We start from the raw sequence: 12,306 nt of genomic DNA, 5'->3' as shown, positions 1-12,306 counted from the left end.
TCTCCCCAATGGGAAACCAGCCAATGTGACACAGAGGCATTAACCACGCCCGTGAGGGTGGAGAGAGGCCACAGGTGGATGACGGAGGGGAGGGGGCCTCCCGCTGCTCCCTCCCTCCCTCCTCCTCCTCCCCGCCTTCCTGGCCCTACGGGGGTGGAGCCCTGCCTTATAAGTGTCAGGCCTGGCGGCCGCGGACCAAACTGCACCCAGCGGCCAGCAGCGGACCGAGAGCGGCTCGGCCGGCAGCGTGGTGCCCTTGGTTCCCCAGCATGGCCCCCTCGGCCTGGGCCATCTGCTGCCTCCTGGGGGGCCTCCTGCTCCGCGGGGGCAGCCCCAGCCCTGGCCCCAGCGTGCCCCGCCTACGGCTCTCCTACCGAGGTATGGGCGGTGCGCGCCCTGTTCAAGTGCGCGTCTGTGGGAGCCCGGGACCCTGTGACATCCCCAGCTGGGGGGCCCAGCCAGCCCCGGGCAGTCTCTTCTGCCAGCTGGAGGGATGCAGTCACTCCCGCACAGCCCGTGGGAAGGACTTCACGGTCATTCCCCGAGATGGTGCTCCAGTTGCCGCCAGAGGCGGGAACTGGGAGGAGGCAGGGGCAGGTCCCAGAAGGGTGGAGGTGGGAGAGACAGAGACACAGGCGGGCAACCTGAAAAAAGGAGAGAGGCGTGGAGGCCGTAAGAGGCCTCAGGAGGGATGGGCAGAGAGAGATGGGGAGGGACGGAGAGGACAGGTCTGCAAGAGGTGTGCACTCAGCCTGGGTGCCTTCACGAGCTTGGGGCAGCAGCCTGCAGTGGAGTCCCTCTCCCCTATCCCCACAGCCAAGCGCCCCCCTCCCTGTCTGCCTCTTGTATCCCATTTCACAGTGCTGGCCTTAGTCCTTCCCTCTCTGTCCCAGAGGCTCTTCACAGCCCAGGGGCGATCCCAGCTTCCCCTCTTTGCCCATCCTGGCCCAGGAGTTTCCTCTGCAGCTCTAACCTGGTGTGCTGGCACAGACCCCTCTGAATTCGTGGGGATGGTCCACAGGGAAGGTCCCTGAGACACGGGCACTCCATGACACTTCTTGGGGAAACCAGAGGGGTGATCACCTTCCCTGGAACCCCAATCCAAGTGGGGAGACCCAGCCTGCTCTGGGAAGTCTGAGAGGGGAGACATGGCTCCACTCTGGAGAGTCCGTAGTTGGGTCTGGGTGTGTGGGGGGGGATGTGGTCCTGTCCTGGGAGCTATGGTTTGGGGCAAAAGTCAGGCTATAAGAAAAAGCCTAAATAGGGTAAATCCCCTGGCAAGTACTGTCAGCCATGGAGGGCTTCCTGGAAGAGGCTGTTGATGAGTTTTGGGATTGAGTGGGTACTGGGCTGGCCAATTTGAATGGGTCATCCTTTGGGCAGGTGTAGGATATCTGGCTTTCCCAACGGTGGCCAACGCCCCTTCCCACCATATCCTACTGTCTGCCCCTTTGGCCACCTGTTACCTCCACCCCCCTAGCCAAACCCCAGGAACCCATTTCGGGATCCTCAGCTCCTGGGACCAGCATCCCCAGCCAGCCACCCTCCACCCCCACCTCTGGGGCCTGGGAGGACAGTACCCACGGAGGAGAAAGTCTTCCTTAGTCACATCCCTGGACTAGAGCCTTGGGCTCCACCTGGCCACACCTGGCCTTCCCCATACCCAGGGCCTTTGCCAGGTGTTCCCTCTGCTGGGAATGTCTGTCCATCTGTCCCACGGAGTCAGCCTTGCCCACTGCTCACACTCACCCAGGCTTCCTCCAGGCTCTTCCCAGCACTTTGCCCAGCTTGCTACCATAAGTTCTGCTGTGGTACCATCTTCCCTGGGGACTGGGGAGGGCCCAGATGGGCCCAGATGAGAAGGAGATGTTAACAGAAAGATCAAGGGACTAAGGGATGGAGGGGTAGGAAGCAGGGCTCAGAGCTCTGTGTCCCACCCACCCCCAGGAGCCATTTCCCAGAAGCCCTCCAACAGGCCAAATGGATGGAAACATTTTCCAGATGTGAGTGTGTGGGGGGGGGTGGTAGTGAATGCACAGCTGGGGCCCTCCACCTCCTGCTAACCGGACCTTAGCAGGGGGATGTGGGCTGAGCAGTAGGCCCTGACCCCCAACCTGCTCCCTCCTAGATCTCCTGTCTACCAACCGTTCTGCTGTCTTTCTGGGTCCCCGGGGCTCCCTGGACCTTCGGGCCATGTACCTGGATGAGTACCGGGACCGCCTTTTTCTGGGGGGCCGTGATGCCATCTACTCTCTGAGGCTAGACCAGTCGTGGCTGGATCCCCGGGAGGTGAGCGGGACTGACGGAGGGGAGGGTCTGTCGGAGAGCTGGGAGGCCAGACGGGGAAACCGGCTGTGAGGTCAGGAGTCAGCCAGGCTCTGTTTCAGGTCCTGTGGCCACCGCAGCCAGGACAGAAGGAGGAGTGTGTTCGCAAGGGAAGAGACCCTTTGGTGAGTGCTGTCAGGAGTGACTGCCCCCCACCCCTGGCCAACACCCTGGGCTTGACCCCCAGGACAGCCTGTGGCCACCCTCCCCAGGTACTTGTGTTGGGGGCATTTGGAGCAGATCCTGAGGGCTCTGGAAGGTCTGTGAAGAATGTCACCCTCGCCCTAGATCCCCAGAGCCGATCAGCCAAGCAGGGCTGAGTCCTGGGGCCCAAGGAGACGGTAAACACCTCCTCACCCCCTCCACCACACCCCTTCTCCCTGCTAGGTGGAGTGTGCTAACTTCATACGGGTGCTGCGGCCCCACAACCGGACCCACCTGCTGGCGTGTGGCACTGGGGCCTTTCAGCCCACCTGTGCCCTCATCACGGTCGGGCACCGTGGGGAGGTGAGCCTGGGGCAGGCCCCACGAGGGACTGGAAGGCAGTGACATTTCCACCCTGCTGTCTGAACACTCCCCATTGAGCCTGGCTCGGGGCAGAGAGGTCAGGGGCCTGAAAGGCATCTTTGTGCCAGGCTGACCCTGTTGGCAAGGCCCTGAATGAGGGCGCCTTCCGCCCAATCTCCAGCTGCACGCGATGGCCGCTGCCTGGGGCGGGGGGGGGGGGCTGGGGCTGCTTTCCCAGGTGACACCCTTCCCTCCCTTCCTCCCTCTCCCCCAGCATGTGCTCCACCTTGAGCCCAGCAGTGTGGAAAGTGGGCGGGGGCGGTGCCCACATGAGCCCAGCAGTCCCTTCGCCAGCACCTTTGTAGGTGGGTGATGTCCAGGCCAGGACGGGCATGAGGAGGGTGGGTGCTGGCCGATGTCATTGGGAAGGGTTGGGGCCAGCTATGGGGCCTGGCCCTCCTGCGCTGATTCTGCCCCTTTCTCGCCCAGGTGGGGAGCTGTACACGGGCCTCACGGCTGACTTCCTGGGGCGCGAGGCCATGATCTTCCGGAGTGGGGGTTCCCGGCCAGCTTTGCGTTCTGACTCTGACCAGAACCTCCTACATGGTGAGCCCAGAGTCTGCCCGGGGCAAGGCTGGCTGGAGTCTGCCCCCGGCACCGACAGAGAGGCAGGAGAGCCTGGCACTGGAGTGGGGATGGGAGGGATGGCCCAGCCCCACTCTACTCCCTGGGATTCCAGCCTCCAGTGGGGTCCCTGTGCCTCTTCCCCTCCCCGCTGCGTCCAGCACCTCTCCCCCACCCCCATCCTCCCCTGTGAGGCCCCCCCAACCAGCTGCACCCTGTTACCTCCCAGACCCGCGGTTTGTGATGGCCGCCCGGATTGCTGACAACTCCGACCAGAATGATGACAAGGTGTACTTCTTCTTCTCGGAAACTGTGCCCTCGCCCGATGGTGGCCCAGGCCGTGTCACTGTGAGCCGCGTGGGCCGTGTCTGTGTGGTGAGAGCTGTGAGGAGGCGGTGGGGTTCAGATCCTCACCACACCCCCTTCCTGCACCCGTCCCCACCAGCAGCAGGAGGGAAACTGAGGCGAGCGGGCGAAGCCAGCATCCATGCCTCTCCCCCCAAGGGTGAGGGCGGAGGAGCAGGAGGGGGGCCCATCCCCGGGGAGCTCGAGGCTGACTCTGACCCTCACCCCCCAGAATGACGCCGGTGGCCAGCGAGTGCTGGTGAACAAATGGAGCACTTTCCTCAAGGCCAGGCTGGTGTGCTCAGTGCCTGGCCCTGGTGGTGCCGAGACCCACTTTGACCAGCTGGGTAAGGGCACGGCCAGGGCCAGGCCTGGGTGTGGGTGTGGAGGGCTCAGAGCCAGGGAGGGGGTGGGCATTGACGGTGGCCTTCTGTCTCCCAGAGGACGTGTTCCTGCTGTGGCCCAGCTCAGGGAAGACCCTCGAGGTGTATGCTCTGTTTAGCACAGTCAGGTGGGCACACGGGCTTCCCCTCACATCCCCATCCCTGGTCCAGTCTCCGCACCCCCAGCGTCCTCTGTTGAGCCTCTGCTTTTATGTCCCGACTTTACCAGGGGTCCCTGTCTCTGTCCCTGACTCAAGGACTCGAAGGCTCTCTTCTCTCTCTCCCTCTCCTTGTCTTTGCCTGGGTGTCCTCGTTTTCCGGTCTCTGCTGTCTGCAGGCACCACTCCCCTCTGTACTGTCCATGGAGCCAGGCTGCCCCGTTCCCACCTGTGACAGCCACCCTGGCCTGACTGTCCCTGTCCGCCCTGACAGTGCCGTGTTCCAGGGATTCGCCGTCTGCGTGTACCACATGGAGGATATCTGGGAGGTTTTCAAGGGGCCCTTTGCACACCAAGATGGTCCCCAACACCAGTGGGGACCCTATGGGGGCAAGGTGCCCTTCCCTCGGCCTGGAGTGGTGAGTGTCTGCCTGGAGCCTGACCAGGGGAGAGGGCTGAACGGTGACTAAAGGGACTCCACCTTGGGACAACTTTGCGGCTGAGCTGGGGCTCCAGAGGGGCCAGGTGGGGTAAGGAGGGGAGCCGAGCCCTGACCACGTTAAGGAGCCTCTGCTACAGCCAGCGCGGCCCCTCCGAGGTGGGCGTGCCCGGGCAGGGAGGCCTGGAAACAGGCTGGGGCGGGGAACGTGTGGTCCCAGGATGCTTCAGGTCCTCCCTCTGCTGCCACTCACAGTGTCCTAGCAAGATAACAGCACAGCCGGGACGACCCTTTGGCAGCACCAAGAACTACCCAGACGAGGTGCTGCAGTTTGCCCGAGCGCACCCACTTATGTTCCAGCCTGTGCGGCCACGGCTGGGCCGCCCTGTGCTTGTCAAAACGCACCTGGCCCAGCAGTTGCGCCAGATCGTGGTGGACCGCGTGGAGGCAGAGGATGGGACCTACGACGTCATCTTCCTGGGGACTGGTGGGTGGGCTGAGTGGGGAGTGGGGTGGCCCGGCTGGGGAGGTGTGCCGGTCGGGGGGCGGGGCTCTCCTTCTCCCACTGACCCCTCCTCCCCTGCCCCAGACTCAGGCTCCGTGCTCAAAGTCATCGCCCTCCAGGGTGGGGGCTCCACTGAGTCCGAGGAGGTGGTCTTGGAGGAGCTCCAGGTGTTTAAGGTGAGGACAGGCTGCGGGGAGGAGGTACTGATGGGAAGGGGCCCCTCCAGCCCCACTGCTGCGTCTAGGCCTGGCTCGGGGGACACAGGAGCAAAATGCAGGAGGGGGTGGGCCTGTTCTTACTGACCTCGCAGACAGCGGGAGGAGAAAGTGAGACCCTCGCTGCTGCAGGGCCTTGATGGTGCTCTGTCTGGCCGTGGGGCCCGGAGAAAAGTTGGAGGACCCAGGGAGGGTGTCCAAGGTGGTCACCCCTTGACAAAGCCCTGCCAGGCTCAAGTCACAGTGAGGGGGTGGCTGAGACCCCAAGTCCCTAAGGGCTTCTGTGGGCCCCCCTATAGAGCCAGGCAGGGCGTCATCTGTATCTGGGGGACTGCTGTGCTCCTGACAGGGATGGGTGATGTGGGACGGTTGCCTCATTGCTCAGAACAGGGCTGTGGGAGGGGACGCTGGAGCTTTGTGCTTTTTGCTAAGCCTCCTCCTTGGAGGCCAGCCAGCGTGAGGGGACCTTTCTAATAACCCAGCGTCTGGGAAAGACGGTCTGGCCTTGGTTGCCAGGGAGTGCACTGACCCAGGCTGGGAGGTAGGTGGCTCCCACGCTGGGGCTGGAGGAGGCTGAAGCGGGGACGCAGGGGAGGTCTGGCCCCAGCCCACCCCTCTCTGGGACCCTCCTCCTTCTGCAGGTGCCAGCACCCATCACTGAGCTGGAGATCTCTGTCAAAAGGGTAAGAGCAGCTGCTACCCCGCCCTTCCTCCTTCCTCTAACCCCCCGCTGAAGCTCTTTGAGCACGATGGACTGGCCGCTGTCTGCTGGAAAGCGGTGCTGCGGCAGGCCCCGGGCTGCCTGATAATGAGGCCTTGTAATGAGGCTCGAGAGTCCAGCGGGGAGCTGAGATGCCCATGTAGGAAACCAGTGGGCAGTGGGAGCCCTGAGTCAGCGAGGCTGTGTTCAGAGAAGGGGAGATCCACAAAGGCCAGTCCCCCTAGGTAGACAGCTTCATGCTTGAAAACAAAATCCAGAATTTAAATCCAATAGGGGAGAGCCACTTTTTAGAGGCCTGCTGCGTCCTTTCGCAAGTGGCAAAATCTCAAGCCTATCTGCCATGGTTTATCTTTGGGTAAGTCCCAACTTTTGTATTGGGGTTGCTTAAAGCAGAGTGTACTAAGCTCAGAGGCAAGTCGGGATAAAGGTCATCGAGGTAGAGAGCAAAAGTCAGCAGCAGGAAGGGCCTGGAGAAGCCCCTTAGAGAAAAGGTCTGCCCCAAGCCCTCCGTGTGCTAGCACAGGAGCTGGTGTGCGTCAGGTGCGTGAGAAACATTTTTGGTATCTGGGGACGCATCCAAGAGGTTCTGGAAGACTGCCTGCAAGTGGTGGGGCGGTCTCAGGAAGCCCGAGGGGGCCCAGAGCCTAGCTGCTTCTAGATGGGGCCCAGGCTCACGTTGGCCCTGCTTGTGTCCCTCCCAGCAAATGCTGTACGTGGGCTCGAGGCTAGGCGTGGCCCGGCTGCAGCTGCACCAGTGCGAGACTTACGGCAGCGCCTGTGCCGAGTGCTGCCTGGCCCGAGACCCATACTGTGCTTGGGACGGGGCCTCCTGCACCGGCTACCGGCCCGGCACCAGCAAGCGCCGGTTCCGCAGGCAGGACATCCGGCATGGCAACCCTGCCCTGCAGTGCCTGGGCGAGAGCCAGGAAGGTGAGTGGCGGCAGGCACGGGGGCACCAGCCGGGCTCCCACAGGCCCCTCCTCGCCCCTCTGGCCTGGGCTCAAGCCCTGGGAAGTGTGGCCTCAGACTGGTCCCGTGTTAACAACCCGTCCCCCCTCGGTATTCCTACGTGTGCAGTTCCCATCAGTGTATGGGTGGAGGGTCTTTGGACAGAGTGATGGACACCTAGGTCCCTGTCACACTGGTGGGGGCCCCCGGGGTCCCACAGTCCTGAGCTGAGCCCCCCTCCAACACCCCCCAGAAGAGGCTGCAGGCCCCGCAGCGGCCAGCACGGTCTACGGCACGGAGCACAACAGCACCTTCCTGGAGTGCCTGCCCAAGTCCCCCCAGGCTGCCGTGCACTGGTTCTTGCAGAGGCCGGGAGGCCAGGGGCCTGACCAGGTAAGCAAGGACCCAGCCTTGACCCAGTGCAAGGAGCCTGCATGTGTCCTGATGACACATCCCCCCCTGAACCCCAAGTCCTGAACCCTAGGAAGGGGCTCTGGGGGGAACCTGCCAGGGCAACTGAAGAAAAGTACGTATTAAGTCACTGGGGTGACTGGAAGAAGGTGCCCTTCGTCCTGCCTCTGGGAACCCCCAGGCGAGATCCAGCTGCAAGGCGTCCCGTGACAGGGAGCCCGCTAACTCCCAGGCACTGAGCTGAGCTCTGGGAGGTGGGTAGCAGAAATGGAAGAGAGGAAGGGGGGCTGGGCGGGTCAAGAAGTCCCCCATGCTTACACATATGGCTCATCTGTGAAGGGATCTCTTTCCCAGGGGTTCTTGGTTCTCCTCCGCCCAGGGTGGCGCCTAACTTGCACTAAAACTTGCACACGCATACCCCCCTACACCCACACCCACTGCCTAGCTCAACACTTCCTCCATGGAGTCCAGCTGTCTGCCCAGGCCCCTCTCCTCCCCCATCCGGAAAGGTCTGTCAACCCCAGAAATGGCTTCAGGCTGGGGCCTACGGAGGGTGTGGGCGGGGCGGGGTGAGGAACCATTCTCCAGCCTCTCCCACAGGCAGGGAAGGGGAGGGAGTGGGTTGATCATAGGAGGGGCTCTCCTTCCAGCTCGGGAACTGGGGGAGGCTGGCTTTGGGCCAGCTGTCGGGCTAGGCACTAAGAAGACACCCCCAGGAGGCCAGAGGCAGCGAGTGACAAGACGGTCACGCAGGACTTACCGCCCAGGCCGTCCAGCCTCCACGTGCAGATGAGCAGACAGGGCCCAGGCCGGGTCAGAATAGCACTGCGGCCTCCTGCACTGTGATGGGTACCCAGCCCGCCCCTGGTTGGGGGGAGTGAGCAGTGCAGACAGGGACTGGGAGGCTGTGTGTGTGTGGGCAGAGTGGGGGGGACTTCTGGTCCCAGGGCTATTGGGTATAGCCCTCCCTGAATAAAAGCCCACAAATACCTTTACCCACCCTGGTCCCTGGGACTATGTGGCAGGGCCCCCTAAGGCCAAGGAAGGTGCCCCAGAGCTCTGACTAGGGGAGAAACCAAAAGCCTTCTTTGCAAGCCCCGTCCTGGGTCCTGGGAAGGTGAGACCTTGCCTGCAGGCTCACAGTCTGGAGGAGGAGGCCAGCCTGGGCAGGAGAGAGCGGGGAGGGGGGAGTGCTTCAGCGCCGGGCCCTGAGATGTGAATCTGGAAACGAGGAGCAGAGAGAAACGGATGGTGTGTGCTCGCCGCTCCATGCCCCCCTCACACCCTGCCACGCCCCCAACAGGTAAAGACAGATGAGCGGGTCCTGCAGACAGAGCAGGGGCTGCTCTTCCGCAGACTCAGCCACCTGGACGCTGGCATCTACACCTGCAAGACGCTGGAGCATGGCTTCTCCCAGACCGTGGTCCGCCTGGCTCTGGAGGTGATTGTGGCCTCGCAGCTCGACAGTCTGTTTCCTCGGGAGCCAAGGCCAGAGGAGTCCCCAGCCCGGGGAGGCCTGGCCTCTACCCCCTCCAAGGCCTGGTATAAGGACATCCTGCAGCTCATCGGCTTCGCCAACCTGCCACGGGTGGACGAGTACTGTGAGCGCGTGTGGTGCTCCTCCAGGAGCCGAGGCAAACAGGCCAAGGGCAAGAGCTGGGCGGGGCTGGAGCTGGGCAAGAAGGTGAAGAGCCGGGTGCAGGCCGAGCGCAATCGGACGCCCCGGGAGGTGGAGGCAACGTAGAAGAGCGTGGAGGAGAGGGTGGTCGGGATGCACCAGGTGGCCCAGCAGCCCCCAGAGTCTCCCACCCACCCAGCTAGGGCAGAGGGGGCCCAACATGCCCGATTGCCTCTTAGAGATGGGAGTCCCTGCCCCTTATACTTCTACCAGGCTGCCCACAGGAAAGGCTGGGGCCCGATGGAGGGGCCCCGTGTCCGAGGCCTGTTCCCTGCCCCTCTGTGCTCCCAGTTCTAGGCTGGAGCCAGCACCCTCTGGCTGCGGCCAACCCTGCGGGCCTGCTGTTTGTTCTCAGATATGGCCCCCAGAGCACATTTCCGGTTGTGCCCGGCGGTGAGAGGGCTGGGTGGTTCTTTCCCAGCCAGCAGAACAATGGCCATTCTGAGTGACCCTTGGAGTGGGTGTGTGGGTGCGTCCGAGGAGGTGCCTGGGCAGGGGGCCTTAGGCAGCCAGAGGAAGATAGAGGTTGCCTCTTGGCTAGCACCCATTAAGAGGACCTAGTGTGACTTGGGGTGGGGAAATGGAGGCCCTGGGAGGGTGGAACAGCAAGACCTCCCCCCCCCACTTTGTGCCCTGGTATCTTGGTGCTCCCTTCTGCTGCCCACCACCTCTTCTCCATCACAGAATCGTGGAAGCATTGGCAGTCAGAGCTTCCTGGCACCCGGGGGATGGTCTGGGTCTCCAGGCCCTACTTCATAAACCAAGCTGTGTCCCACAGCCTGACTTGCCTCCCCAGACCCCAAGCTGCCAGCCCAGGTTCCCTGGGATGCCCAGACCTCCTGATGGGATTCTCCCTTCCCACCGTCAGGGTCTCCATGCTGATGAGCAGGGAGAGGGTGGGTTCTAGGAGAATGTCATCCCCCTCTCTGTGGACTAGACATGGGGAGAGGGGAGCTGGGGAAGTGTGGGGCAGGAGGAGGGGGCTGTCTTTCACAGGGCAATGCAAGCATGCCCACAGCTGGGGAGGGCGGGAATGTGGCAGCTCCCTGAGCAAGCTGCAGCTGGTGGGAGGACCAGGCGCAGGGCTTTGCCAGGGGCCACAGAGGACTGGGAGGCTTCTGGGATGGGGAAAGGGTGACAGACACTAGGATGGGCTATGGGACCCCAGAGCAGGCATTCTCAAGAACCCAAGATAGCATCAATTAGCTCAGGAGCCACAGGAAACCAGATGTTTCCCACCCTGGAATCTTTGGTTTCTACTAAGTAAGGGTTGGTGGTGAATGGTTTCATTTATGAAGACTTTTCTCTTTTAAGGAAAAAAAAATGGAGGGCAAAAACCAGTTCAGTCCTGCTGGTTCTTGGGGGTGAGGCTCAGGTGGCCAGGATGCATTTTGTCTGGGTGTGTAGGGAGGTGTTTTTGCCATTAGCAGTGATGTGTTTCTTGGGCTGGGGAGCACAGAGGGGAGGAGAAGAGGACTGAATGAAGTCATTCCCAGCCTGCATACGAGCAGGTTAGTGACGCACAAAACCAACAGGAGGGGGACAAGAGCATCAGGTTCAAGATTCCCTCCACGAAAACAACCAAGGTGAAGAAAGGAGGGGAAAAAAAAAAAAAAAACAGATAAAAAGCAGGACAGGGCTTCCGGCTCCATTGAACTCAAACCCAGACTGTGCATCTGCCTTGGATAGTATCTGAGTCACCCCGTCATGCCCAGAGAACTGGGATCCGAAATAGGCCCCCCCTTCCTCTTTGACTTCACAGGCAATGAACCAGAGGCACTGAGATCGACCTGACAACCCTTTGGGAAGCCTCGGGCCTGGGGTTGCTGTGGCTGGGTTGTCCGCAGGTAAAAGCAGAGGAGAGGAGGACTGTGGGGAGTGGGGCTGGAGAAGGGAGCAGAGGGAGAGGTAGAGGCCATGGAAGAGGGGCAAGAAAGAGCTCCATCCCTGGAGCCCCAGGAATGGGTGTGCAGAACTGCAGCCCCTCTATCCCAGCGAAACAAGGAAGAAATGCCGAGGCTCTCAGGGGCCTCTAGGCTGGACCCAGGCATGGCCCGCTCCAGGCGTGGGCCACTCTACGCAGGGTTCTCTGGGGAAGTTACTCTGGAAAATGGAAGAGAGGAGCTCAAAATCCTGATCAAAGAACACCTGCACTTAGAAAATTATGGACAGCTTCTGCCAACTCCCCACAACTCCCACCCCGGTGGTACTATGTGTGATTAACACCTGGAGATGCTTCTATGTGTGAATTCTATTTTTATATTCATATGTTGAGATCGGCCTTGTGGTTTCTCTGTCTTCAGAGCACCCTTCTTATAATTACTATTGTTATTTTTATTGTCATGACCACCTCTGTGCTCTGATGAGGATACACGGTGGTCTACCACACAGACCTACAAGGAAGGCGATGGAGTGAATATTTATATCACATAATTATATCATTATTGTATCTCTGTATTTCTGTTCTAAATTGACTGATGCCATCTGTGTGAGCTAGAAAGGAAGAGCCTTTCCATCCATTCCAGGAGGAGACGGCCACCCTAAGGGGTATATTCTAGAAGGGAGGGAGATGGGCAGGAGGGGAAGGAAGGAAGGAGTCAAAGGGCTTTGTCTAGGAAACTGAGTTCGCTTATTAAGTTAGGAAACTCCTGCCCCTCAGGCTTCTGAGACTGACCTTCTTGGGCTTCAGGAAGATCTTGAGTCAGAAAAAAAAGAAATGCTGGCAAAGGGCAGCTGGGCACGTAGGCAGCCCTGTTCCTTCTCCACAATAACACTTGATATTTGTAACAGCAACACTTGGCCTGGTGCCTGTGTTCATCGCAAGCCACATACCAACGTATATTAAGGCCGCCAGTGCTCTTGCCTGGGGTGCTGGGCTGTGCTGTGGGGGTTGAAGCTTCTGAGGAGGAGGGGATGTCTGGATGCCGCTGAAGGCGCCGCTGAGTGTGCCCCCCCCCCCCCCCCGCCCTCTGACCTCATGCCCCTGCCCAAATAACAGAGCCCAGTGTGCCGGAGGGAGATGGGAAAGGGCAGGAGCCATTCGAAGG

General features: G+C 61.2%; 1 protein-coding gene across 2 annotated transcripts; it reads left to right on the top strand.

Moving 5' to 3' along the window:
• Positions 1 to 216: 216 nt before the first annotated feature.
• SEMA3G (semaphorin 3G) lies at positions 217 to 12,037 on the top strand. 2 transcript variants are annotated; one of them, XM_032411420.1, is made up of 17 exons: positions 217 to 378; positions 2,129 to 2,289; positions 2,388 to 2,450; positions 2,713 to 2,832; positions 3,107 to 3,197; positions 3,322 to 3,438; positions 3,686 to 3,831; positions 4,034 to 4,148; positions 4,243 to 4,312; positions 4,617 to 4,761; positions 5,037 to 5,268; positions 5,371 to 5,462; positions 6,143 to 6,184; positions 6,924 to 7,152; positions 7,424 to 7,563; positions 8,885 to 9,022; positions 11,022 to 12,037. In XM_032411420.1, exons 1-17 carry the CDS (start codon positions 270 to 272, stop codon positions 11,040 to 11,042), a joined length of 2,031 nt encoding a protein of 676 aa, XP_032267311.1. In that variant the 5' UTR covers positions 217 to 269; the 3' UTR covers positions 11,043 to 12,037. The 2 variants fall into 2 exon arrangements, with proteins under 2 accessions (XP_032267311.1, XP_032267310.1); XM_032411419.1 differs by lacking the exon at positions 11,022 to 12,037 and having other exon boundaries at positions 8,885 to 9,418.
• Positions 12,038 to 12,306: the final 269 nt, after the last annotated feature.

Source organism: Phoca vitulina, unplaced genomic scaffold, assembly GCF_004348235.1.
Source record: "Phoca vitulina isolate PV1807 unplaced genomic scaffold, GSC_HSeal_1.0 scaffold13, whole genome shotgun sequence".
Taxonomy (NCBI): Eukaryota; Metazoa; Chordata; class Mammalia; order Carnivora; family Phocidae; genus Phoca; species Phoca vitulina.
This window is presented reverse-complemented; position numbering and strand designations above follow the sequence as displayed.